We start from the raw sequence: 27,630 nt of genomic DNA, 5'->3' as shown, positions 1-27,630 counted from the left end.
CTTCTTTTTTTTTTCTCTGCTTTATCTCCCCATCTCCCCTCCCTACCCCCCCCCCCCCCCCCCGTACATAGTTGTATATCTTAGTTGCAGGTCCTTCTAGTTGTGGCTCATGGGATGCCACCTCAACGTGGCCTGACGAGCAGTGCCATGTCTACGCCCAGGGTCCGAACCCTGGGCCACCACAGCAGAGCGCGTGAACTTAACCACTCGGCCATGGAGCCGGCCCCTAGATGTATATTGTTATATATTTGTATATGAGAGTAAATCATGGCAGTTTAAGTCAACTGCTTTTGATTCCAGTTTAGAAGTAAAAGAAGAAGGATTTTCATGGAAAGAGAGTTGGTTTTAGCTTTCTGAGTGGAATATTTAAAAACCCATTTCTTGGCATCATAGCTCTTTCAAGTGTAGGTTTTTCCCTAGGATTCAATACCTAATCTCAGTTGTGTTAAGAGTTGGTATTGGTACAGCAGCAACTGCACTTGGGCAAATTGAGGCTGTTGGCACTGCATGGCAATTGCATGTCACACCCTAAGTCTGTCCCATGGAATGCTAATCTTGAGAAATACTTCTTGTAAACAAAAAAGTGTGTCGGGCTTTTCTGTGGTGAAATACCTGTAGGTTTGGAAAACGGTGAGAGCACTACATGGAGGGATGTAGTGCACATCTTCATATTAAAGTCTTTGAGAAATGTAGTAGTAATTTCTAGAACATTTACTGTGCATTAAGTGCATCCTGTTTTACCCAGAGTCTCCCAAGTATATTTGATGATAAGACTCTTATCCACTGTTTAGTTGGACCCCTTAGGCTAACTTCTGCAGATACTGTTTTTGGAAACACAGATTTAATCACAAATGTCTGGCTAATTTAGCAAATTTTGATTGGAGTTACTTATACTATGATTTACATAGTTTCATTAAATTTGTTTGCTCTGCCAGGTTCAGTTGCAGCATGACTGCATTGGTGTCCCATTGAAGACCTCCCATGGTTGGTGTGGTATGCACCTGGGATTAAACTCTGGATCTGCAACTAACTTGAATGTCTTGGGCAAAATATTTAGTCCACAGCTATTTATTGAGCTTTAATTCATTCACTGAGAAAAGATTTATTGAGTATTGCCTATATTCTTGACAGTAGGGATCCAAAAATAAATGAAAGAAAGATTCCTGTTTTTCAGGATCTTTCATATCTAATAAGGAAGCAGATGGGTAAATAAATTATTTATAATACAGGGGCAAAGTACATAATAGATATAAATACCTAAGGTGATCTTAGCAAGGAGGAAGGGGGTGACTTCTGTTGAGAGGGGAGTCAAGAGAGCTCACAGTGAAGCAGGTGTAAGTTTCAAGTTGAGACTCATCAGTTACCAGCTGAATAACCTTGGCAGATGATCTGAGCCCTGGCAGGTTCTTGTGAAAAACTAAGTCCTGATTTAGGGTTGAGTTGGGGATTAAATGCCATTCTTAATGGACCATCCATGTTAATTCTTTGAGGATCCCTGAGGCGAACCCTGTAGGAAGATGTTCTTTAACTCGATGCAAAGTGGCATGTGAAACATTGGCAGGAGTGCAGATTGGGGGCAGCACTGGGTTTTCTTTGGTGCTCTGTGAGATCTGCATGGCTGGCTCTCAGGGAGGATGTGAAAGGAGACAGAGATTCTGGCAAATCTCATAGGCTCCCATGTGTCATACCAAGGACTTAGACCTGGAGACAACCATTCACAGGTGTTTGAGGGGCTTAAATGAGGTGATAAATATAGTCTACAATGCCTGAAATCACAATTATATAAAAATATAATTTAATAGTGATAAAAATAAGGGAAAATTATAATAGCCAGTCTTTATTTGCTATATGCCAGGCACAGCTGTAAATGCTTTATGTGTATTCACTCAAATTCATCTCGTCATCCCAATAACCTTGTGAGGTAGGTCCTTGTATTACCTCATACTGATAGATCAAAGGCAGAACTGGAATTTGAAACCAGGCAGTCTAGCTCCTGGGTCTGTGTTCTTAATACCTATGGTGTCCTGCCTCTTTGGAATACACTACAGTGTATGCTGAGCAAATGTTAGTCTCCTTCTTGAGGCATCTGTGCTCCCCTAACATTTACCTCTTGACAGAAATGTGATGCAAATTAATACCCCTTGTAGGTAATTGAATTTCTTTAAAGATGGTATATAGAGGCTCAGATATACTGCTTTGTGAGTCATTAATTGATTAATGATCTATTTGTACATTGTATTCCTAATTGTGTATATTTTTTCTGGAAGGTAAGAGAATAGCATTCAGAATTTAGGGCACATTTTTAGTTATATCGTCATATACAATGAGAAGTTAGTTATTTAGTGTTTTTTTTCTGTGCCTGGAAAACTGCTGGTCCTTGATACATACAGTATGCTTTCATTATTTAACATATAGTAGAAAAATATTAGTATTTTTTCAACTATAGAAGTTCTTAATTTAAAATAGAGTCCTATTTCATTTTTCCCAAGAGGGGAGGAGCTGTAATTCTTTCATGGCTCCTAAGAAAACTCCAAACACTGGGATATTTGTTGATTGAATAACTTTGGTGTCATCAAATGAGACAATGAGTTCAGACTTTCATTTCTGTAGGTGTAATACAGAGAAATAATCAGATTTGTAAAAGTTTATTCTCTATGTAAAAGGACAGAAACATTTTGTGCTCAGTAGGCTTAGTTTGGAATGTCAATGCATCAAGGTCCAGGTGGGAGGAGTGCTGAAGTTCAGTCAGCTCAGCAACACACAGGGGTAGGTGAAAGGCAGGAGCGAAAAAGATGGTTGAAAGAACGGCTCAAAATCAGACTTTACATCAATTGTAGTGTTTGATGGGAGCTATGAGAGAGCTTCTCTGAAAAAAGTGTTTTCTAAGAAGATAAGAGAACTCCGCCCTCAGAACTGCAGAATCAAGGGGAGAGGCTATCAGGAAGGAGGGGGTGACTGACGCTTTCTAAGGAGGAGGAAAAGTTCAGGATGACAAGAATCAAAGTGTTAGGACATAATTGGAAGTTGAGAAAACTGATTTCACAGATGCAGTGTTCTGCCCCCTTTAGTGACCTCATCAAATACTCTGTTTTCCTTCCCCTCACCTTCACCATTGTATTTTTTCTGTAAACCTGTGTCATCCTTTGCCCAATGGACTGGAATTGGTCTCCTGCCACATTGAATACTGAAGTCAAGAAGTTACAATAAAGTACATTTGTATTTTCTTTTTAAGATGAAAACTACCTTAGTTCTCTTTTTCTGACTAGTTGGGAAACTAAAAATTGGAAACTTTTTATCTAGGCTCTGCTAATTTAATGGGGATTGTTATCTGTGGTGTTACATGGATCAGCTTTTCTGCCAGGAGTTGGTGATTTTTTGGGGGGAGGGTGTATCTGGTTGATCAGTCCTAGGAAGCACAGTGATGGTCATACCTGACAGCCTATGGGAACGTCCTACCTGAAAGCCTGTGGGAGGGCTCAGTCATTGGACTGGATGTTAGAAGTGAGAATTGGTTTTCAGAGATGTAGAGGCAAGACTTTCACTAAATATTCTTTTCAGAGAACAGTGAATTAGAGAACATTAGCCAGAACTGGTTTGTATTAGTGTATTCTTTTGTATGTCTCTTGTCTCACTTTCATTTTGTAAAATGAAAGGTGAAAATTATTTTTTATTCCTTCTCTAAGAATTTATTTATTTAAATATGAACTTAAAAATTATACCCCTATGGCCTACAACTTCATCCCCAAGTCTTAAAGAAATGTTAGATTGTTATCGATAGGATTGAGCTTTAAGAACTTGGTTCTAATAATTTTATTGTACCTCTTCGGAGTTTACATAGCATCTCGTGTGTTACTTCACGTGGCCAAGCAGCTCCACTGGAACTAGAACTTATTCTTTTGACTTCCAGGCTATTCTTTTTCACCTGAAATAGGGATAGTGGATTTTTCTCAGTTTAACCATAATAAAATCTTCTGGCTGCATGGTACCACAGGGAGTCTGTTTACTGGGTAGAGAGTCGTAGGACTCATGGGAATCTATTGGATAGAGAGTCTGCGTCTATTGACTGTAGAGAAGTTGAACCAAGTTGCCCAAAGTCACACAGATGAGGAAATTTGGGATTGGTACTGGGAGGATTTATACCAGATAATCTCAACAGTCCTTTTGGTCATTCTGATAGTTTTATTACATATCATGATTTATTCAGTCTATGATCAAGTCATGCCCCAGGTCACATAACTTGTGAAGTATAGTGGACCACTAATACATCTTTTCAATGCTCGTGAATATTTGCTCCTCACAGGAACATTACAGTGTCTGCCACTATTAGAATCTGGACAGTGTTACCTTCCATTATGCTCCTCCAGCCTTACGTTGAGCATGGCAGACAGTTGATGTACTCACAACCAGCCTGCATTGTTGCCTTGTGTATTTTGACAAGAAAAACACCTTTTATGATAAATAAAATCTTCCCAGTTAAAGGGAACAAAGATTCCCTTTAGCCAAGGAAAAAACAAGCCTTAATCTGAATAAGAATACCAGCAGGAGTGACCTGTTTGAATGCACTGTTTTGGATTCTCCCTGTCTCACTTTCATTTTTGTAAAATGAGAGGTAAAAATTATTTTTTTCTTTGCTAAGTATTTCACAAGTAAGAACTTGAAAAGATAGTGTGTGAATGTTCTTTTCATCACTAGTACAGAGGGAGGAAGAAGAGCTGAGATTTGCTGGGTTCCATATGATGTTGAGTTTCTCTTAGATGCCATTGCCTACTTTCTTTTATTTTCTGTGAGAAGAATTATAATAATAAACCTCACAGGTGTTTGAGACTTTAATTATCTGATCATGATAATTGACTGGATAAATGATTGATGAAGGTAAAATTTATTATTTTTGAGGTCCACAAAATATGCATTATTTTCCCTGTTTGTACTGCCCTTAATGGCAGTGAATGATAATAATAGTTGCAAGATTATCCTTCTTTTGTAGTCAATAATAACATTGTTTACAGCTTTAACCTTATTTTATCTTATTTAAATGAAACTAAACAATTGAAGGAAAATAGACTATTGGCTCATCTTAATTCTGAAATTGATTGAATTAGTCATTTTCCCATAAATATATGTAATTATTTTCTAGTTAACTATTAACTTAGGTTAACAGATAAGATAGAATTTTATAGTGAATTTACCTTAGTAAAATGTCGATTTGATCTATTTTGAGGAAGATAAGTATAGACTAGACTAGACTAGAAGTTCCATGAGAGTAATGGCTGTTTCCATCTTGTTCACCCAAATACCCTTGGTGCTAGTGTTTGCCTGCCAAATACAGGTGCTCAAGAAATAATCGTGGAGTGAATTAATGTAATATATTGTGATTCCCAGATGCTTACCTGTAATGAGATTGCATAGGCTCACTAATTCATCATCTCATTAAACAAGTAAATTGAAAATCCTTTTATTACCACTTATTATTGCTGTTTACTGTTTAGAAGACAAATTATAAATAACTGAGTTAAATAGAAAAATGGATGAATTATGAATAAATGTAATTGATAGCTGTAATCTTTCAAATCATGAGGTCTCTGGAGGAATAAAAAGCAAAACAAAGAGGGCCTTATGGTGAAAAGATTCAAAATAGATGTTCTTTAATGTTAGGCATAAATCATAGATGATAATCAGCATATGAATGATTCAATTCAGTAGCCATTATTTGCTACATTGTACTGGGTGATTTCATGATCGTAGTAATGCTTTGAATTTTCCTGTCTCTTCTTTCTTTCAGAGTGGTTTCCATACTCTCTCATAGAACCACAAGCAGTCCTCTGAGGGAGGATGGGAAAGCGTATTCTCATTGGAATGTGAATGAATGGAGGCACAGATGGTTAAGTAAAGTGCCCCAGCCATTTGCTAGTTGGTGACAGACTAATATAAATGCTTTTTGCCATATCTGATTCTTCACACCTGCATATTTCAACCCTGCAGATTCACAGTAGCAGAAGTAGATGTCAGAAAAAGAGAGGCATAAAGCTGAGAAAAGAATGTCGAGTTTAGCACATGACCTTTTGGTTACAGTTTAGCTTCAAGAGGCTAGGTTTCTAAACGTCAGTCTTCCGAAACCAGATGCTTAGGTAAAATATTGTGAAATCCCAGAGTGCGCCCACTGTTAAGTAGTGTGTGATCTTGGGCAAATAAAGATCTTTCTGTTCTCATATTCAAGAACTTCAGAGGTTGCTTATCTTTCATTCAGTTACTCTAAGATTTTGAAGTTGTTGAAGAAAAACAGTATTTATTTTAGAAATGATTAATTATTCAAATGAAATAGTCAACTCACATTTATAGCAATTACAACAGCTGTTTACAATAACTGTCTATCATCCTGCTTTTGTTGAAAGGATCCGAAGTTGTACACTAAATAAATGTGAATGAAGAGTGTAGTCCCTAAGATTATAAAAGCCCTTATAATCTAACTAAAAACCAAATGCCAAGAAAGCAGTGATGAAGTAGAAAGTGGATGTGGCTAAGATAGAAGATATCACAAAAAGAAAGTCTGGTCATCATTGGTGACTGCCAGAAGAGGTCGTTGGTGCTAACTGTATTGACATAATCTCATGGAGTAAGTTGTGTTTAGCAAGAACGTGTAGCTCTTCTCTTCCTTTGACATGTGGCTCTAGAGCTGGCTTCCAAGATGGAAAAAAAGATTGAGGAGTAGTAAGTGATTAAAATATAAATAACTTCAGCCTCTTTATCTCCATTGTATTATTAAAGGCCCTGTACCCATTTGACTATGTAATTATTCTGAAGCAATGTGAAATCATCAATCCAGTGGCAGAATTCTTATTGTCCCAGACCCCTGAATTATATTATTAATAATTCTAGCCAACATTTATTGTGTGGTTTATGTCGGGCACACTGTTAAGAGCTCTACATGAAATATTTTATATATTCCCACAACAATTCTTTGAGATAGATATTATTACCATTTTCCATTTACAGGTGAGGACATTAAGACTTATGAAAGTTAGTAACTTGCTAAAATATTTTGTGAATGTGTTTTCTGTATGTTTTTCAAGAGAAACCTGAGGGTGGGGAATGGTTATTGCTTTATAATGCACGTAAATGTTGTTTAACAGTTCAAGATAGGAAGTGAAAAAATGATGTGAATTTATTAAAGCATTTAGTTGGAATTGCTAGCCTTTTTTGCATTGATTATAATAATAATTGCTTGAATTGAATTTCCTGAGGCAGCAGCTTTGGAATCAGACAGACCTAAATTTGCATATCAGCCTTGCTTCTTCTTAACTGGGTACCTTTTTAGTCAGCTTAACTTAAATGTACTGTGCCTCAGTTTTCTTCTCTGGTAAGTGGGCATCATATCTCCCCCTGCCCCCCAGTTCTGTTATAATACAGTCAATCTTCATTATTCATGGGTTTCATATTTGCAAATTCTCCTACTTGCTAAAATTTATTTGTAAACCCCAAATAGCCTCACAGGCATTTGCAGCCATGTACGGAGCAAGAAAAATTTGAGTCACTGACCACATGGTCCTGGCTAAGCTCGAACAAGGTGACATTCTGCCTTCTTATTTCATTTCTCATCTTGTCAGCAAAGTATCATTTTCACAGTCTATTCAATGCCAAGTTTTTTCCCCGCATTTTTGTGCTTTTTATTAGTGATTTTATTGTTTCAAATGGGCCCCAAATGTAGTGCTAAGGTGTTGGCTAGTGAGCCTAATGTCCAGAAGGCCATGATGGACTTTTCAAAGAAAATACATATGTTAAGCTTAGTTCAAGCATGAGTTATAGTGCTCTTGGACATAAATTCAATGTTAATGATTCAACAATGTATATTAAATAAGATGTTTTTAAACTGAAACATACATAAAACAAGGTTATGTATTGACTGGTTGGTGAAGATATTGTGACCAGAGGCTTGCAGGAATCCGACCTTGTTTATAGGAGCAGTTGTTCAGTATTTGCTAATTTCGTGTTCACAACAACTTTATTTGACTACTGTGAATAGCAAGAATTGACTGTAGTAAATATTGACTACATTAACTTTCAACTTTATCTCTCAGTTTTTTCTTTCTGGCCTTAGACAAGGAAACATCTCTGAAAGAGTTGGAGATATTCTTAATGACTTTTACATTGTGGTGAACACTCTCTAAAATAGTGTCAGTGTGTTTAGAAGACACACTTTACAAACACAATCTTCTCCTTTTTAGCTTCTAGAGTTCCTTGAAACAAGTTATCATAAAATATTACTTATTAATTAAGTTAAAAGTTCAATTTTGGACACTAAACTGTCTTCCAAGAGAACTTTATTTTATCAGAAAGTAAATATACTATGGTTATTATCTCATTTTTCAGAGATAGAAACTAAGGCCTAGAGATATGAAGTAACTCCCTCAAGGTCACAGAATTAGGAAGTGGTACAACCTGGTCCCAGGATAGTTTTAACCTTGTAGCCAGTGTGCAATATTCTTTGCTTAAACTTGTCTTATTTTCTGATGTTTTACTAATTTTAGGATCTTGATGCAAGAGTTAGAAGTTCATTGTACAGCATCTTAAGCTTTGCTGAAGAAAACTATTATATTTATTCAGTGAATAAGTAAGTAGATGAGTGTGGGGTTTAGCTCTAATTCTTTAATTAGTTTTTCAAAATTGGCTTGTTTTTATTTCTTGCTAAGTTTCCAAAAGAGATGTGAGGTTTTGCTGCTTTGCTCTCTGCTGAGAGATTTGTTTCTCTTCATAGGATAATTTGGAGGTTTTATTTTCTTCTTGTTTCTTTAATATCCTGATTAAAGGATTAGAAAGCCCTTTGCTATATTTGAGTCACTAATACCACTCTGAGCACAGAACCACACACTTGGGGGACATAGATTTGCATTTGTTGAATGAATAATAGCTTAGCCTCAGAGCTGCCTTCTTTTCTGTAACTGCGTCAACTGATCTTCACGTTGCCCTTGCCTGCTGTCTCTGCATACACTTCTCAGAATTAGCAGAGAATGTGACATCAGTAATAAGATATAGGTTGTGGAGATGTCTAGGCTGGAGTTGTGAATATTGGAAAAGTGGGCTTATGGCTTCATAGTGAGGATACTTGTTTAGCTATTGCGTGTGAAACACTGCCCTCCCATCCATTATCCTCTTTATGTTTCATTCTCACTCACTGGATCAGCCTTTTAGTCGGACTTAGTGTTTGTCAGATACAATTAGTAATCCAAAAAGTAATCCTTGTTTTCTGGAAGCTCAGAATCTCCCATGAGCTGATAAATGGTGTGTGTGTGTGTGTGTGTGTGTGTGTGTGTCTGTGTGTGTGCGCGCGCGCGCCCGCGCGCGCGCATGCGTGCTTTATTGGAAGTATTGCGAGAAAAGTATTGTAGGAACACAGAGGGAGGCACAACTGCCTGCATGGGAGGTCTGTTATGAAGAGAGTCCTTTCTGAGTTGGAACAGGAGTTTTCCAGGTAGAGCTGGTGGGTTGTCAGTGTCTCCAGAGAAAGAAGAGCGTAGCAGCAAGAAAGAGGATGAAATATTTTGGGAATGATATAAATTTCGTTATGGTTGGAAGAGGATGGGACAAGGGATGAGCCTGGTAAAACAGATTGGGCCCAGATTGTGAAGTGCATGTAGTGATAAGAGACTTTGGAAAGCTTTAATTAGGGTGTGACATGATCAGAGCTTTAGAAAAATAATTCTGATGACAATGTGAAGGGGAGGAAGTTGATGGGGGAGTGCAGTGACTAATGGATTATACAATCTTCTGCCTTCCAGCTTTCTCCTGTGCTTCTGGAGAGTATTTAGAAATGAAGAACCAGGTATGCAGTAAGTGTGGTGAAGGCACCTACTCCTTGGGCAGTGGCATCAAATTTGATGAATGGGATGAATTGCCAGCTGGATTTTCCAATGTTGCAACATTCATGGACACTGTGGTCGGCCCTTCTGACACCAGGCCAGATGGCTGTAACAAGTAAGAATCCAAAGGAGCCTTTGTATCTTGACTGAATACTTGGGAAGTGTGTGGTTGCTCTTTTTCAGAAAGAAGTTGGGGGTAATCTCGGTCCTGACTGGGATTATAGATAAACTAGTTGCAAAGAGTCATTTTTTTGGACAGTCATTATGAATAATGTAGCTGAATTTTCATGAGGTTAAAATAATTGCTCTCTAGACGTAATATATATTGTATCAGAAATTCAATAAAGCTATTAGAAAAACAAATTAATTTTCTAATAATATAACTACATTCAAGCCAGTGATGTTTCTACAAACCCTTCTCTAATTTTTAATGGATGATTTCAGATTTTTTTTTTCTTTTCCTCTGAAAAGAAGAATGCATAACCTTAATTTAGATCCTTGATTATCTCCTGTAAGAGAGAGTGGGTTAAATACTCACTTCTTTGCTTAATTTCTACGTTTTACATAGGAGATTATTGGCTTTGCCTATGACAACGCTGGAGGAATGTTAAATTGTTTTGAAAAAACACAGAGTGTTTACCTTTGGGCTGTAACCCTTCCTGTTCTCTTGCACATTGACTATGTAAAATTTCCTTTCATGTGGCCGTGATTAGGAGAATTAAACTTTAGGCCATCGGCTATCTTCTGAGAAGAAGGGCTTCTCAGAAACTCAGAATTTTTGCAATGAGCTAAGGATGCTGGGGAATTATTTAGCTGTGCTAAAAGATGTGTTCTCTCCCTCTCTCCCTTTTGTCCTTCCTACCTTTCCTCAATCCCTCCTGCTTTCTAGCTCTCTCTCTGTGCCAAGTGACATTTTTGCTTCCTGATAATGGCCATTTCATTTTATAGGGTTATGACATTAGACGTCATTAACAGGATTATTTCTCAAAATATATATGTAAATGTGTATACACGTGTGAATAGATATGTGCACACATGTGTATATATACACACGTGTACTATATATATATATATACAAATGTATATATGTGTGTGTATATATGTAGTTTAAATAAAAGAGTTCCTTATGGAAGGTGTTAGTAGGATGTTATGGGACCTCAGATCTTTGTCTTGGTAGGCAGGAGATATTGACGTCTTCTTTTTCTACTTGGAATAGTTTATTCATTAAAGAAATTGAATGATAAGCAGAAGTTTTTCAATCTACTGTCTTCTAGTATAATTTTCTTAATGTAAATTTCAGTCTGATATTGCTATGATTACCTCCCTCCTTCCCTCTTTTCTTTCCTTTTTTCTACCTAGTCAATCTTGCATTTTTTTTACTTCTTTATAGTTGGTTGGGTCATATAGAAGATGTATGTTGAACTTCATAAGAAATTGCCAAAGTGTTTTCTAAAATGGTTGCATCAGTATAGACTCCAGCAGTGCGCTTGAGTTCTAGTTACTCTGCATTTTACTGACATTTGTATTATTGTCTTGTTTTATTTTAGCCATTCTCGTGTGTGTCTGTGAAATGATATCTCCTTGTGGTTTTAATTTGCATTTCCCTTCGTATAATGATGTTGAGCACTTTTCATATGTTTGTTGTCCATGTGTTTATTTTTTGTGTGAGGTGTCAAAATATTTTACCCATTTTCTACTTTTTTGGGGTTGTTTTATTACTGAGCTGTAGTTCTTTGGTTATTCTGGACATAAGTTCTTGTCATGTATATAGTCATATAATATTTAACATATAATATATGCATATGCACATATACATATACGTGTGTGTAATATTTCCTCCTAGTCTGAGGCATTTGCCTTTTCATTTTCTGAAAGATATTTTTAAGTTTAAAATTTGAAAAACTACAATTTATCAATTTTTTTCTGTTATGATTAGTATTTTTTATATCTTCAGATAACTTTGCTAATTCTTGATTGCAAAGGCTAAAAATTACAATATGCATTATTATAGTGTAATTAGAGATACTGTACTTTTTCTTACGTAAAACTTTACATCAGTATAGTTACATTTACACCCGCTTCTTTGTGCTATTGTCATATGTTATATTTAGAAACATATTATAAACCCTATAATACAAGGAAATGTGTTTTAAATAATCATTTTTTTAATGAATTTAAGAGATGAAAAAATATAGCTTTATATGTTTATCTACATATTTACCATTATTGGTACTCTTTCTTCCTTTATATAGATTTGAATGCTCAGCTAGTATTTTTTTCAGGCTCTAAAATTTCTGTTATCATTTCTTGTAATGCAGGTCTGCTGCTCACAAATTCTCTCCAGCTTTTGTTTACCTAAAAATATCTTTATTTTAAACTCAGTTTTGAAGAATATTTTGTTCAACATAGGACTCTGGACTTTTTCTTTTCTCTTTTTATGCTTTAAAGATGTTGTTCCATTACCTTCTGAACTCTCCCTTGTTTGTGATGAAAAATTAGCTGTATTTTGTATGATTAATTCCTCTCTATATAATGTCTTCATTTCTCTGACTACTTATAAGATGTTCTTTATATCTTTGCTATTCAAGAGTTTTATTACAATGTACTCAGCATTGATTTTCTTTGTGTTTAATGCGTTTCAGGTTCACTGAGTTACTGAGATTTGGAGGTTGATTGGGAATTATTTTAGCCACTGTTTCACCAATAGTTTTTCTGCCCCTTTCTCTCCCTCTTTTCCTTCTTTGACTCCAATTACATGTATTTTAGACCACTTGATGTTGTCCAAAAGTCACTGAAGCTCCAGTTTTCTTTTCACTTTTTTTCTTCCAAACTTCAGATCACATAATTTCGATTCTTCTATCATTAAGTTCACTGGCCATTTCTTTCGCAGTCTCAAACTTGATCTTAAGCCCCTCTGGTGAATTTTAAATTTCACATATTGTAATTTTCAGTTATATAATTTCCATTTAGTTTATTTTATGATTCTTATTTCCCATCAAATACTTGCGATTCCCCATCCCTTGACTCATTGTGTTCATCTTTTATTTAATGTTATTGATTATATTTGTAAGAACTGTCTTAAATACTTGTCTGTTTCTTTTGCCCAATTCTTTTTTCTCAATTAAGGGTCAGATTTTCCCACTTCTTTGTATGTCTAGTAAATTTTTATTGTATCTTGGGCCTTGTGAATGTTAAGATGTAGGGAATGTGGGTTATTTTTTTCTTCATTTGAAGTGTGTTGAATTTTGTTCTGGCAGGCAATTTATTTACTAGGAGAGCGCCTTGATCTTCTCAGGCCTGGTTTTATTGTTTTTTAAGGTGGCTCTGTACTGGTTTTACACTTAATTCTAGGTCATAGCCTTTACTCTAGTGCAGGTATTGGCAAACTACAGCCTGTGGGCTCTCCCTCTGTTTTTGTAAATGAAGTTATATTGGAACACAGCTGTGCTTATTTATTTCTGCATTGTCTATGGCTGCTTTTGAGCTACAATGGGGGACTTAAGTATTGCAGGAGAGACCAGATGGTTCACAAAACCAGAAGTATTTACTGTCTGGCCCTTTATGAAAACATTTGTTGACACTTGCTCTTGGCATGGCCCTTATTCCTAAGGTGTACAAATTCTAGAGTTTCAGATGAGTGTCCAATATGGTTATCAAGTTTTCTCCTCTCTGGCTGGCCTGGAGCTCTAATGACTCCCATTAAAGTGACCTCTATGATTATGTCTCAGCTTTTAGTGACTGTTCTCTGGTAGGTACACTCCAGCCCTAACCTCAGGACCTATGGAGAAACTCCATGTGGACTTCTGGAGCCTCTGTTTTCTCTGATTCTCAGGCCTGTGAATTCTAGCTGTTTCAGCTGACCCAAACACTCGTCTCGGATGCTCAGCTCAGTGAGACCACTGTGCTCTGCTTGGATGCTATGTCCTGGTGCCATAGTCTGGAGAGTGTCCTGAAGAATGAAGTCAAGGTCAATTTGGGCTTTATCTCATGTGTCTTTCTGCTCTCAAGAATCTCAGTCCTGCACTGCCTGTTGTCAATGTTTGAACATGGCTCATATATTTTGTTTAGTAGATTATTAAAGAGAAAGGGCAATCCAACGCCAGTTAGTCATGTGGGATGTGGAAGTCTCAGTCTTTCATTAAGGTTTTTTTCTATTAGAAAAAAGAAAAGAATTTGCCAAAATCTCACTCTTATCATCCAGATAAAAAGTTAAATCTGAAGAGAATGATGTTACCTTATGCTGCCCTACTGTTTGGTTAGAAATTTTTTTTGCCCAGAAAGTCAATATGTGATTCCTTATTGATTAATTCTAAGAATTAACTTATGGTTAGATTTACAACCCAAATTTTGTTTAACAGTGTATTTTTAAAATTTTTCGTCCTGTTTTGTAGATAAAAGTTCCAATTAGACTTTTATTCCTACTATATACTATGAAACTGTGATCTGCATTTTATTTAGGTTCATTTTAGATTGGCTTTTTAAAGGACTATTTCTTCTCTCATAGCAAGAACCTCCTCACCACCCTGCTATGTGTACATGTTTATAAATAAAACTTCGTATGTTGTTTGAAAGAATAATTCCACATAAGACTATTAGAATTAGTGGTCACCTATACAGTGATCAAATTTTTTGGTGAAAAATAACAGTTTCATAGCAAATTGATACATAACCTTACCACAATTTTGGAGCTCATGTGCCATAAGAAATGAACATTTGCCAGTAAATGTGTTGGCCTTTGAGTTCTGGAAAAGCTTCTCGTCTTTTCTGCTGTGCTTTACTGATGGAACTACTTTTGAATCTGAGTTACATAACTCGTGAACAGAGGCGGTTTCTGAATGCTCACATAAAATGCCTCTTGGTTTTGTTTCCACAGCTCTTCTTGGATCCCTCGTGGAAATTACATAGAGTCAAATCGTGATGACTGCACGGTATCTTTGATTTATGCTGTGCACCTTAAGAAGTCGGGTTATGTCTTCTTTGAGTACCAGTATGTCGACAACAACATCTTCTTTGAGTTCTTTGTAAGGGTTTTTTTATATTCTAGAATTTATTTATTTTTTTTTACTGAGGAAATTTCACCCTGAGCTAATATTCATTGCCAATATTCCTAATTTTTCGCTTGAGGAAGATTAGCCCTGAGCTAACATCTGTGCCAGTCTTCCTCTACTTTATATGTGAGATGCTTCCAGAGCATGGCTGGTGAGTGGAGTGGGTCCGTGCCCGGGATCCGAACTCGTGAACCTGGACCACCTAAGCAGAGTGCACGGAACTTTAACCACTTTGTCACAGGGTTGACCCCCCAAGAATTTACTTTTTAAGGAGAATTCATGTAAAATTTCTTCTAATCAGTTGTTCCCATTCCATTTTATGCCTCTTCAGTTTTTCATGTTGACTGAAGCTTTTGATACTAAAAGAAAAATTTTTTTCTATAATATTTTATCTAATGGTTAATATTGTTTCTTTATGTCTGAACTCCCACCTTGTAGAGTAACATTGGGCTTGTTTTACTTTGGTTATGATTATTAAATGACCATTTTGTTTAGACTTTTTGTGTAGAAAATATTTTCGCCAAGATTCAGTTTAATTGTTTTTTCTTTTTTTTCTTTTCTTTTTTTTTTTTTGAGGAAGATTATCCATGAGCTAACATCTGTTGCCAATCCTCCTCTTTTTGCTGAGGAAGACTGGCCCTGAGCTAACATTCGTGCCTGTCTTCCTCTACTTTATATGTGGGATGCCTACCACAGCATGGCTTGCCAGGCGATGCCATGTCTGCACCCAGGATCCGAACTGGTGAACCCCGGGCCACCAAAGTGGAACCTGTGAACTTAACTGCACCACCGGGCTGGCCCCCCAATTGGTTTTTCTAATAGCTACAAATGTTATTTTGTTGAAAATATGTTTCCACCAGTTTTAGTTTTTGTTTAAAAGGTTTTTTTTTCTCTTTGCAATTTCAAATATTTCAATTTTTTAAGTGTAATCATGGCAATATTTCAGAAGTAGAAGTGGCCACATGTTTCTGATTCTATCAGTTTTATACAATCTAAAGGAATCAGTGGGTGGGTTAGTTGATGTCTCTGTTAAGAGATTAAATAGCATTGCAGAATATAGGATAAAATAATAGTCTAACAGAATAGGCTGTTACCACTAAAATTATTTAACTATTTTATGTAAACTAAATTTAATCTAGCAAATATTTGTGGTGGTGGTGACTCAACTGCTTGAGAAAATGTTTTCAGATTGACTTCTTATACCAAAAGAAGTGTGTGTTGTGCAAGTAATTGGGAAAATATCTTGTAAAATGTTTCTGTGGTCCAGTTTCCAGGAACAAATGTACTAATAATTCTAAATTTATATTGCACTTGATAATGGAAATTTCTAAATCAAGAGTTTGCTAGGAAGAGATATTTTCCATGAAAGTATGAGCCTTAGATTTGAAGTCAAGAGATTCTGGCTCAGGTCCCAACTCTGCAGTTGCTAGTTGTGTTATTGGGCAATTAAGTTAACTTTCCAGCCCTTGGCATTCTCTTTTGTAAAGTGGATTGTGACAAGAACTTTTAAGGAGCCTCCTGACTCTAATATCCTTTGAGTTTAAGATGTTAAGCAACATTCAAACCGACTTGCTTTTTAACCTCCGTTTTGTTTGCAAAATACTTCTCAGAGTGAATAATTTCCTATTTCATGAGACAGTTTTGCAATATTACTAAGACTAAAGTTAAGAATCAAGGTAATTATATAATTGTAAGAATAAGCATTTAGTTTTGTATTGTCTAGTAAGTCGTTTGAGAGTTGTCAGTAAAGATACTCTTGAGTCATGAAGCTTCATTACTTCCTTTCCATGATGCCTTTGTTATTCTGGCTTTTATAGACTGAAAAGGGATGGCGAGTTCATGTTCCTTCTTTTAGTGATTATTGACTCAGAGGGTCAACTCTTCACGGTCATCATGCTAATGGTTAATGGAAGTGAAATGTCTGAAGACTGAAAGATACAGTTATACCTATGGACATTACATAATTTAAAGCAATAAAGTATTTAATTTTAGAAGTATGTGGGAATTTCATTCAGCTCTCCCCCTCTCCTTTTTTGTAAATGGTGAAACTGAAACCTAGAGAGAATAAGCAGTTGGACTAAGGTTATACCTTTACTAATTACTTTTAGAATGAATAGCAGAACTCAGGTCTCCAGAATGACAGAAGAATGTCACAATAACACACGATGTCTCATTTCAGCTGAAAAAAAGGTTTCTGCCTATCCAAATATGGACCACCAAAGGTATATTCAGGGTCCAAATCTGTTTAAAGATGTCGTAACACTTGCATTAAAATGGTCATTATGCTTATAATGTAAATATGACACTTAAATTTAATTAAAGCAGATCTCCTCAGTAGCTGATATTAAGTCTTTAGGAAATATCTCTCATGGAAGACATTTTTATGTTGTTTGTAAACTGGACAGGAGGCTTACTGAAGTGGCAAGATGATTTAGAGAAGAAAGAAATAGACATCTTATTTTAACCCTACCCTGTTGCTGACTATTGTGAAATACTGTAAAGATGGTCTGACTTTTTGATGTCTGTATTTTTCGTAGGCCTGGAAAAGCAGTTTTCCTTAGGTATTTTGGAAGAATTGTCTGGACAGCACAGAGTGTTTAGTGCTAAAGATAGTAGCTGATTTGAGGTGGCATGGCATGTGCTTAACATTTAACCCCCAGTGAAAATTTGAGACTTTGACGTAGGCTGTGGCCCCTTACCTACACATTTGGATTAAGTCCTGGGGTTAACTGAAGACAAAGCAGTTCTCATTTAAAATTTTACTGCCCTAAATCTTGTAAAATTAAACTTTATTTTTATACTATTGGGCCTGCATGGTGAATGCAAGCTTTTAAAACATTTTGGTAAGTTGGGCAGATTTTTGTGATGACTTTTTCTCCTTTAGTGAATTTTCAGTGTTAACTGCTCTCTCCCCCTCTCCCTCTCCGTCTCCCCCTCCTTAACTCTTAATGGGCTAGCCTTTTTGTTACAATAATGAGGATGGTTTGCTTAGAACCGTTCACTCAAATGCAGTTGTCACTTAGGCTCCAGAGGTCATGGTGTGTTGACTTGTTGAGAATTACTCATGGCCATTGTTTAGTATGTACTAAAAGAAACTCTTGCAGCTTGTCCAGTGCTGAGTAATGAATTTAATTAAAGCCATTATTCAAGAAGCTTTACTGGGGCCCTTGTGTTTAATCCACAGATTCAAAATGATCAGTGCCAGGAGATGGACACTGCCGCTGACAAGTGGGTAAAACTCACTGACAATGGAGAATGGGGCTCTCACTCTGTAAGTCTCTCTCTATTCTTCTTTCTAACCAATCCATTCATCTCCTTCCTTTCTCAACCCTTTTTTTTTAAAGTTTAAAAAAATCAAAATTGCGTATTAATTTATACAATTTCTAGTTAGGGAAGAAATTGACCCTAAGTTTCATGGACACAGGTTCTTTCTAGGTACTTTTTCTTACCTTTCTCTTTCTCCTTAGGTTCCTTTCCCTTCTCTTTCCCATTGTACTTCAACTTTTACCTTTTCAAAGGGTCGTTAAGAAGAGAGAAGTCTTTTTACACTAATACACAAAACCTCTGGATATGTAAGTTTACAGATGTGCCTATCACATGGAGAGAAACAGTGACTCTTGGCATTGGAAGGATCCTTGAGTTCCTTTCATTCAACTTTCTCTGCAGTTTTTCCAACAAGTGATTTTCAAGCTTGTCTTGTTGGGGACTGTGCTGACTCCATTGTTGGGCAGCTCTGCATATCACAAAATTCATCCATTTTTGGAGCCTAAACCTGCTTCCTATTTATTTGCCCCCCCTTGCTCAATGTTCTCCCCTCCCTAGTCTCATTGAGTCAGGTAACTACGTACTACTCCACAGGACAATGCTAACGCTTGAAGGCAAATATCAGGTATCACAATCTGTGAATCTGTTATTATTTGAGGTACTATCTCTTTGGCGTAAGACATGGATTTAAAATCTAACTCTGGCTTATTGGTAGTTGTGTTTTTTTAGGCAATTGGCTTAATCTCTTTGAGTCTGATTTTTCGTGTGAGAAACGGGAGCAGTCTTGCAGGTTCAGTGGGATGATGTATGGGAAGGGCCTAGGGTGGTGCCCGCAATGTAGATTGAGCTCTATTTCAATAAGTGACCGTCCTTGCCTTTGTTGTGGCAGGTGCCTCATCCTTGAGTAATTAATATAATGTACCCTTTCAGAGTAAGTTTTTGATTTATATGTCTGGAAGTGATATTAGTAGCACTTAAGATGCATTTAATTAAGCATTCGTTCAGCTGGGCTTTGAAGGTACAAGCAACCGTTGGCAACAGATATACTCTCTTCACTTATGAAGACTTAATACAAGGGGAAAGTACTTAACGCAGTACTTCTCTGAAGCTCTGGCAGGGTAAAGTAGTTGGCTGTATTTTAATTTTATACAGCTTGAATTTGGCCAGCCAGAGACCACATAGAAGAATAAGGGTGCAAATGAGAAAGCAAGGAACTCTTAAAATTAGTTCGCTTGACTAATGAAATGTATCAGAAAAGTGTTTGATTTATGAATAGAAAAATGTTCTGGTGGCAAAGGAAGCAAATATTAGATGTAGTATCCAGTGTTTAAGCTCTGGAGTTGTACAGTTAAATCAGGCTGTCCTATAAGAACAGTCGTATTTTTCTCCTGTTGCTGTTGCAGTGTTGTTTACGAAGTAGTTTTAAAGGAAAGCAAACTCGTCTGTTGCCTTTTTGTTTTCAGAGCCCAAAGATCTACTTAGGAATAGTGGCAGCTAATAAATATATAATTGGTCTGAATGCCCTTCACTTTCTAAAATAAGTGTCTTTTAAATATAAACCAACACTTCGTGTAAATGTTTTGAAAATCATTTTACCTTTTTCAGACTTGAAGAATTTTCTTTTCCTTCGTTATTACTCTATTTTTTTTGAGTTGGCAATCTATTTTTTAGAAAATGTGAACTTCAGTAGAGCTTAGGTCTGAATTAACAGTAGACTTAAATTTATGGGTTGCAAATTAATGTATTTTTATTTTCCCTAGAGTTTCATTATTTATGTTTTTTTTTTGAGGAAGTTTAGCTCTGAGCTAACATCTGCTGCCAATCTTCCTCTTTTTGCTGAGGAAGACTGGCCCTGAGCTAACATCCGTGCCCATCTTCCTCTACTTTATGTGTGGGATACCTGCCACAGCATGGCCCGCCAAATGGCTCCATGTCCGCACCCGGGATCCGAACCAGCGAACCCCAGGTCACCGAAGCAGAACATGCGCACTTAAACGCTGTGCCACTGGGCCAAGCCCCTAGAGTTTCATTATAATGCATTGAAAAGTGTATAAGGGATTAGCTTTTAGGTATGGTTGGAAGTAGCATGGTTTATCTGACCTAAGTGTCTTGTGTTTCTCTTTACAGGTAATGTTGAAAGCCGGCACAAACATACTATACTGGAGAACTACCGGCATCCTTATGGGTTCTAAGGCCGTCAAGCCAGTGTTGGTAAAAAATATCACAATTGAAGGTATTTCACAGTAGTCTGCTTTAATAGTCTCCTATCACATTTTTTAGTTAGTTAAAATATTATTTCCATTGTTGCTGTGGCTGGCTCAAGGGGACATGGGACAGGAATTAATATGCTAGGCATCATACAGGCCTAGAGACCCTGGTTTTGTTCCTGGCAAGTTGACTGGAGTTTTTTTTGTACCCTTAAACTGAATTATTTAATCTGAGTGAAAAAGTAAACATGATGAAAATTTTATGTATCTTTAAAGAAAAAAAAATCTTTGTTAATAAGATTTCATTCAAGACATCTCTATTGTGCCAGGCCTCAAGCTCACCCAGGTCACTATTATATCCATAAAAGTAACAGTAAAATAAACATCTTCTCCTATGTCCTAAACCTTTTGCTTTTCTGAGCCATCTGGGCATTTTCTGGCTCAGAAGAATGGCCAATAAACCCTGGCATGGTTCATTCTCAATTAGGGCTGCTTTTTTTTTTTTTGTATGTGAGGAAGATTTGCCCTGAGCTAACATCCACGGCCAATCTTCCTCTTTTTTTTGCTTGAGGAGAATTAGCCCTGAGCTAACAGCTGTACCTCCACAGCATAGTTGATAGTTGGAGTAGGTCCATGCCTGGGATCCAAATCCATGAACCGGGCTGCCAGAGCAGAACACACAGACCTGGGGCAGGCCCCAATTAGGGCTACTTTAAATTAAAACAGTGATTCTCCTTTATTGAAGTTTGGCTTATATTTTAGTATGTTCTGCATGCTCATTCCTGTGACACTAACTCATTGGTCATAGGGACATCTGCTGGCAAAGGCTGGAATTACAAATCAGGAGAGAAGTCAGGCCATTTCTAGGGTCTAATAGGTCTTGTCTATGACTTAATGAGCAGTAGAGAAAAAGGGAACAGGTAGCCACAAAGATCACAGCATGGGAGGCTTATAGAATTGGAGGAGTCGTTAGAGTTTGTCCCACTTCTGAGTTAGTGAAGTTGTCTTTTGACAACTCGGTTTATATATTTACTATACCTCTATCAAATTTCAACCTCTTGTTTAATTGTTTTATTCAGTATCTATCCCAGTTCCTTGCACTCAGTAAATACTTTCTTGCTGTTGAGTTCGTGAGATAAAAGATAAAGGCTGAGCTTACTATTATATTTCTCTCTCACTTCTGGGTAGAAGCAAGAAGGTGCTGCTTTGCTTGTTGCTGTTGGGTCCTCCCTCCCATGCTGTGTTTTTCATTACCACACAGGGGTGGCATACACATCAGAGTGCTTTCCATGCAAACCAGGCACCTTCAGCAACAAACCAGGTTCATTCAACTGCCAGGTTTGTCCCAGAAACACCTATTCGCAGAAAGGAGCCAAAGAATGCATAAAGTGTGCAGAAGACTCCCAATTTTCAGGTAGGACTAGTCTTCACCAGTTTATACTCTTTGTTCTTTTCTTTCGAAGTGTATGTTTGTCGAATGTGAGGTCATAAGCGAGAAGTCACACATACAATGTGATGGGAACAGTGGGCCAGAAACTAAAGTGCTGAAGTGAATCAGTATTGGATGGATAAAATATGACTTCTTGTTATGCCTTTCTGCATGACTTTTCCCTTTGTAATTTGTTCTATTCCACACCTGACAGGTAACTGCTTTGGATATGTTTATACTAATCTAAAAAAAATTCATATTGTAATTTTAGATGATTCATTGGCATAGAGATGTACTTAAAAACTTTGTTCCAAATTTACAATGTTCAGTGATAATGGAATAAAGCATCATGGAAACGTTCATTGCTCTAGGGAGAATAAAAATGCAGGCCTTTCTTTTCTTTAGGCCTAGCTAGTTCTACCTGCATTTCTCTGGTAAGGTTATTTTCAGTTGTCTGCTTTTCTTTGTTTTGACTTTTGCCTTTTCTTAGAGCCACAGTGGAAATGACTCATTTCTGAAATGTGTTTTTATACTGCAGAGGAAGGCTCCAGCGAGTGTATGGCCCGCCCTCCCTGCACCACTAAAGACTATTTCCAGATCCACACTCCATGTGACAAAGACGGAAAGGTATAGGCCTTGTTCAGTCAACTCCATCCCATAGCTATCCAACCCTCTTCCCACTTTGAACAGATTCTAATTTGTTCATGAGAGCGTTAAAGGAGCTGATTTATACCACCTGTATACAAGTAGTACAGAGAGAATTTAAGAATTTAGATTCTGAAGCCTGCCTTTGTGGCTTTGATTTTCACATCTACTGCTTATTAGTGCTGTGTGCAAGTTATTTGCTTTAAGTCTCAGTTTTTTCATCTGCAAAATGGGGATAATATCAGTACCTACTTCATAAGGCTGCCATGAGAATACTCAATTTAAGAATCCTAGCACAGCACCTGGCACATAGTGAGTGCTCAATAAATTATGGCTATTTTTTTTTTGTCTTTTTTCTTCCCAAAGCCCCCCAGTACATAGTTGTATATTCTTCGTTGTGGGTTCTTCTAGTTGTGGCATGTGGGACACTGCCTCAGCGTGGTTTGATGAGCAGTGCCATGTCCGTGCCCAGGATTTGAACCAACGAAACACTGGGCCGCCTGCAGCGGAGCCTGCGAACTTAACCACTCAGCCACGGGGCCAGCCCCAATTATGGCTATTTTTAACATTTTTTTTCAGAAGTAGTAACATTGGGAGGGGCACAGCCTTAAAATGTGGACTCTGACTCACAGGATGGAAATATGTGGAACTTCTCTGATTATTTGTTCACTCAGTAGATTAGGTCAATAAAGCCACGCAGCCATAGGCTGATTCAGTTACGGCAGATTACTGTGTAATTGCATTTAGAAAATGCAAAGTAACTACCATATAAATGGCACTTAGCCAGAGGAAAAATACACACATGAACTCTGCAATTGACCTGCCATCCTCTTAGTTAAAAAGTTAGCCTCTACCAGCCTCTGTCAGTGGGAGAAACTGAGATTAAAGTGGCTGTGATGGAGTGTTCTTTCTGTATGTTTGTGTCTTTGAAACAATGACCTTTAACTTCTTAACCTAGTTTGGAAAATCTGTACAGATGTCAGTATTACTTTCATTTTTAAATTTTGTATCCTTAGATTCTAATCTGTAAATCTTATATGGTTATTAATCTTACCCTTAGTCCTTAATTTTTTTTTTAAAAGAATTTACTGGGACAGTCCAGTAGCACAGCCGTAAAGTTCACACGTTCCTCTTTGGAAGCTGGAGATTTGTCAGTTCAGATCCTGGGTGCAGACATCCACACCACTTGTCAACCCATGCTGTGGCAGGTGTCCCACATATAGAGGAAGGTGGATATGGATGTTAGCTCAGGGCCAGTCTTCCTCAGCAAAAAGAGGAGGATTGGCAGCTGATGTTAGCTCAGGGCTAATATTCCTTGAAACAAAACAAAACACAAACAAAAAAAAGAATTTACTTTTGAATGCTTAAGTCCAAGTACCTGTTAGTATTTGCAGTGAGCAAGTACTTACTAACTCAAAATAATTTGAGGGAAGGCCAGTTTAAATTACTGGAATATTTCAATGATTAGAAGTACATCTATTATTTTTAATAAGAATAGTAATTCAAACTAATAGCTTTTAAATGACAGGAGTTTTGAGGTAAGGTCTTGAAGACCCTACCATAATGGCCAAGTAAGGACTATTTCTATTTAGAAAATACATGTAGAGAGCCACTAAGGTGGGATGAAAGTAATTTGAAATAATGTTTTTTTAGCTAAACTTTTCTTGGCTAAACTTGCTTTGTTAATAAAGCAAATTAACTTTATTTTATGTAATAATCATTAATTCACTATTACTGAAGCTTAAATGAATGAATTCTAAAATGCAAATGGATCTTGTCTTTGCTATAATGAAAATACTCAAAAGTCATATTTTTATTATGTCAATGAGTAGTTAATTATGTCAATAAATACTGTGACAAAATGTAGCTGACCTGGGCCTAAAAGTAAGTAAGGCCATATTTTAAATGTAGAATGCACAGGCTCACACACATGCATGCACAGACACACATATATATGTGCATGTGCGTGCACCCACAGGCACATTGTGTACAAACATACACACAAATTATGTTTTTCTATTGAGTCTGGGTCAACTCTGAACATGTTCTCAGCATAGAACAAAACAATGTACTAGCACTCCATAAACTCAGTGATTCTTTAAAATGTGGTTTAAGACTTATTTCAAGATGAATGTTTCTAGCTTCAGAAGTAAACAAAAAGCAATGAGAACTTAACTAAATACCAGATATTGTGAAGAAGTGTAGATTAAACATGTGAATGTGAATTTTTTCTATTTTTGTTTGTTCCAACATTTTCATTTTTTTCTGGTGTCATCTTTTTCAAAAGGCATTTTGTTCTTGCTTGGAATGGCCTGGTGATTTGCCAGTGGTTTGGTGATGTTTACCAGGTCGTTCAATGACTGTGTTTTGGCTCTTTTTGTCCTGTAATACTCTCTTTGATCTTATTTTCCCCCGTTTGGAGAGGATCATCAAGGGAAGCAGCTATTGAAGTATACAGGCTTTGAACATTATAATTTATATGACACAAGGATGTTACAAGTTTCTATGTTCATTCTGAAGCTTAGTTATTTGATTGCTTCCTGCCTATAGGAGTCATTTTTCAGGAAAATTTTAATTGGTAACTGGAACCATTCTGATCTTGATTAAGAGACTCTCTCTCATTAACATCATGAAAAATGTGGAATGCCTACTCATTCATTGATTCATTTAGTGAATTTTTACTGAGCACTGGTTGTATACAAAGTGCTGGGTGATAAGGGCAGAGCTTAAGGATAGGCAGAAGAAGAAATGTTTTCATAGATTGTAGATCTGTGGCTGTCAAACTTTAGTGTGCTTCAGACTTACCTGGAGATTCCTGTCCCAGATTTTCTGTTTCAGGAGATCTGGGGCAGGGCCTGAGAATTTACATTTCTAAGAAGTTCCCAGGTATTTCTGATTCTGCTGGTCCAGGATCTCAGCAATTTGAGAACCACCGGTCTAGACTTTAGAGGAAGGGAAATTCAGTCGTCAAAGAAAATGAATTATTATTTCCAATTGTGATTAGTGCTACAGCAGAGAAGTCTGAGTTTTATGAGAATCTGACCCAGTCTGGGAAGGCTTCAGAGCTGTATAAAATCTAGGCCATGGCTTGGGAGGAGAGCATTTCTGGAAGAGGGAGCAGGATGGCAAAGGCCTGAGGTGGGAGGGAACATGGTGTGTCAAAAGAACTGAAGGGATGTAAGTGTGACTGATGAGTGGGTGTGTGGGTAGGAAGCTGCATTAGATGTGACTCGTGACGTAGGCCAGTGCTAGAGAATAGGCATGGTTTCATAGTAGTGAGTTAACTTGAAATTTTTATGTATGTTTTGTTTTCAACAAGTTACTTAGAGCCCACTTTTTACATATATTGAATTATACCCATAAAGCTTCATACAAGCACATGCACAGATTCACCACTTGAGATTTGAGCTGGAAAGAATGTTGACCATTGATAATGGGCAGTATTCATCAAGAGAAGGCATCTTTTAAGATATTTGATAGAGCTTCTCATGATCTCCCTGTGGATAAGGCAGAGAATTGTGGACTAAATAATAGGGTTAAGTAGATAGATGGCTAATTTTAGAAGTATATGTAAATGTTTGAATAAATGGATATCAACTAGTGAGTATAGTTGATATTAATTAGTGTAGTTTGTATCAGGTATTCATCATAGGAATATAAATTTAACAAAGTATTTATACATATTCTAACTCATACCAAGAAGAATATGAGTTCAGATGACTTATTTTCAACATTTTATTTAAAAGTCCTTAACTTGCATGAAGACATTAGGAATAAGTAAATCAGTAAAACTGGCAAGAATGACAGAATTAAGATTCAGAAACACCTGAGTGTGCTTGAATAATGAGCTTAAATTAATAAAATCAAACTTTATTTGTGCTAAAGGAAGTCTCAGATACAAAAGTATTTAGAAAAGAGAAAACATTAACTTGCCAAAAATATTTCCAAGAGAATCCAAGTTTTGGAAGACCTGGCTCAATAAATAAAAAATGTGACAGATACTTAAAGGGAAAAAACCTCCAAAGAATACAAAGGATTCATGATTTTCAGTTAAGCTGTTCATGTTTGAAAAACGAAATCTCTCACTTGTTGATCATATCGACAAGAGTTGTCTCATATCTGCTTCCAAAAGTCAGGGAGATAATGTTGTTTTGTTAGGGAGTCAGCAATTTACAGAAAAGGCTTAAGTTTTTATTTAATTTGGGTACTAAAATTAGACAGAGTAACTTTTTTTTGGTCTGTTTTGTCAAGGTGAAAAGTGGTGCTTTTTCCCTTGATTGTGGGATGCGATGTACATGTTTCCTTTGGTGGCAGAGCAAGGTGACAGTTTTGCTTCCACACTTGGGGATAATTGTAAAGTTCTGTTAATGAATTTAAAAAACACTTTTAAGAATTGGTGTGGTGGGAGGTGGGACAGTAGTCTTTTGAGTCATGTGACTAGGAAGTCAAGATAGAGCAAACAGTTTTAGCAAGACTTTCTCTTGCTCTTCTCACTGATATTCTTGACTCATGTGCTTTTCTTCTCAGGCAGGCTCTTTTGTTTGGTACCAGATGCCCAGTGGTGTCTCCCCCCAAGCCGCTGTCATCCTCACAACTTTTGATGGCAGGAGCGCTGACCAGAGTTTCAGAAAAGACTCTAACCGGCCCTGCTTGAATTGCGAGCCCATCTCAGACCAACCATTCTGTCCAGAATTGTGGGATACTCTAGTTGCACAGCTTAGTTCACCTGCTAATCCCTGTGCTGGGGACACCAGACCATATCATTCCCAGTTCCTTTCAGTGTCACACCAGTCAGTTCTTAAAGAGAAAAAAATGGTGTCTGTTACCACAATAAAAATAGAGTGATTCTGTACGGGTTCGCAGAATGAATACACTCTTAAATAACATAAATAGATCTGGCAATATTGTCTTGATGTACTGGGAATTCCCACAGAATTTTGTACATACCTCTTTTGATTCTTACTTGGTGATCATAGAAAGCTTGCTAAAGTTTTGGTATTAGATCACGGTTTTGCAAATACCTGTTTGATGACTGTTTTCTTCACCAGACTCTCAGCTTTGTGTATACAGAAACTTGTTCTTAACCATGTTAAAAAAAATCTCTAAGCCTAGTAGAGTACCTGGCACACAGAAGGTGATGAAACATCTTTTGAATGAATTAATGAATGGGAGAATTAGTAAGTGAA

General features: G+C 37.0%; 1 protein-coding gene across 11 annotated transcripts in view; it reads left to right on the top strand.

Moving 5' to 3' along the window:
- The window catches only part of ELAPOR2 (endosome-lysosome associated apoptosis and autophagy regulator family member 2), a 166,615-nt gene that overhangs the window by 87,550 nt on the left and 51,435 nt on the right, over nt 1-27,630 (top strand). For 10 of the 11 annotated variants that reach the window (XR_011539455.1, XR_011539454.1, XM_070617322.1 and 7 more), the window contains 6 exons: nt 9,771-9,966; nt 14,725-14,872; nt 18,084-18,170; nt 20,291-20,396; nt 21,632-21,784; nt 22,338-22,426. Coding sequence is in view for 9 of the 11 variants with exons in the window: in XM_070617317.1 (XP_070473418.1) it covers nt 9,771-9,966; nt 14,725-14,872; nt 18,084-18,170; nt 20,291-20,396; nt 21,632-21,784; nt 22,338-22,426 (779 nt within the window). In the remaining 2 variants the exon portion in view is untranslated. Of the gene's footprint in view, nt 1-8,521; nt 8,606-9,770; nt 9,967-14,724; nt 14,873-18,083; nt 18,171-20,290; nt 20,397-21,631; nt 21,785-22,337; nt 22,427-27,630 lie in introns of those variants that run through there. The other variant, XM_070617324.1, reaches the window with a different exon arrangement.

This window comes from Equus przewalskii, chromosome 4 (assembly GCF_037783145.1).
Source record: "Equus przewalskii isolate Varuska chromosome 4, EquPr2, whole genome shotgun sequence".
Lineage (NCBI taxonomy): Eukaryota > Metazoa > Chordata > Mammalia > Perissodactyla > Equidae > Equus > Equus przewalskii.
This window is presented reverse-complemented; position numbering and strand designations above follow the sequence as displayed.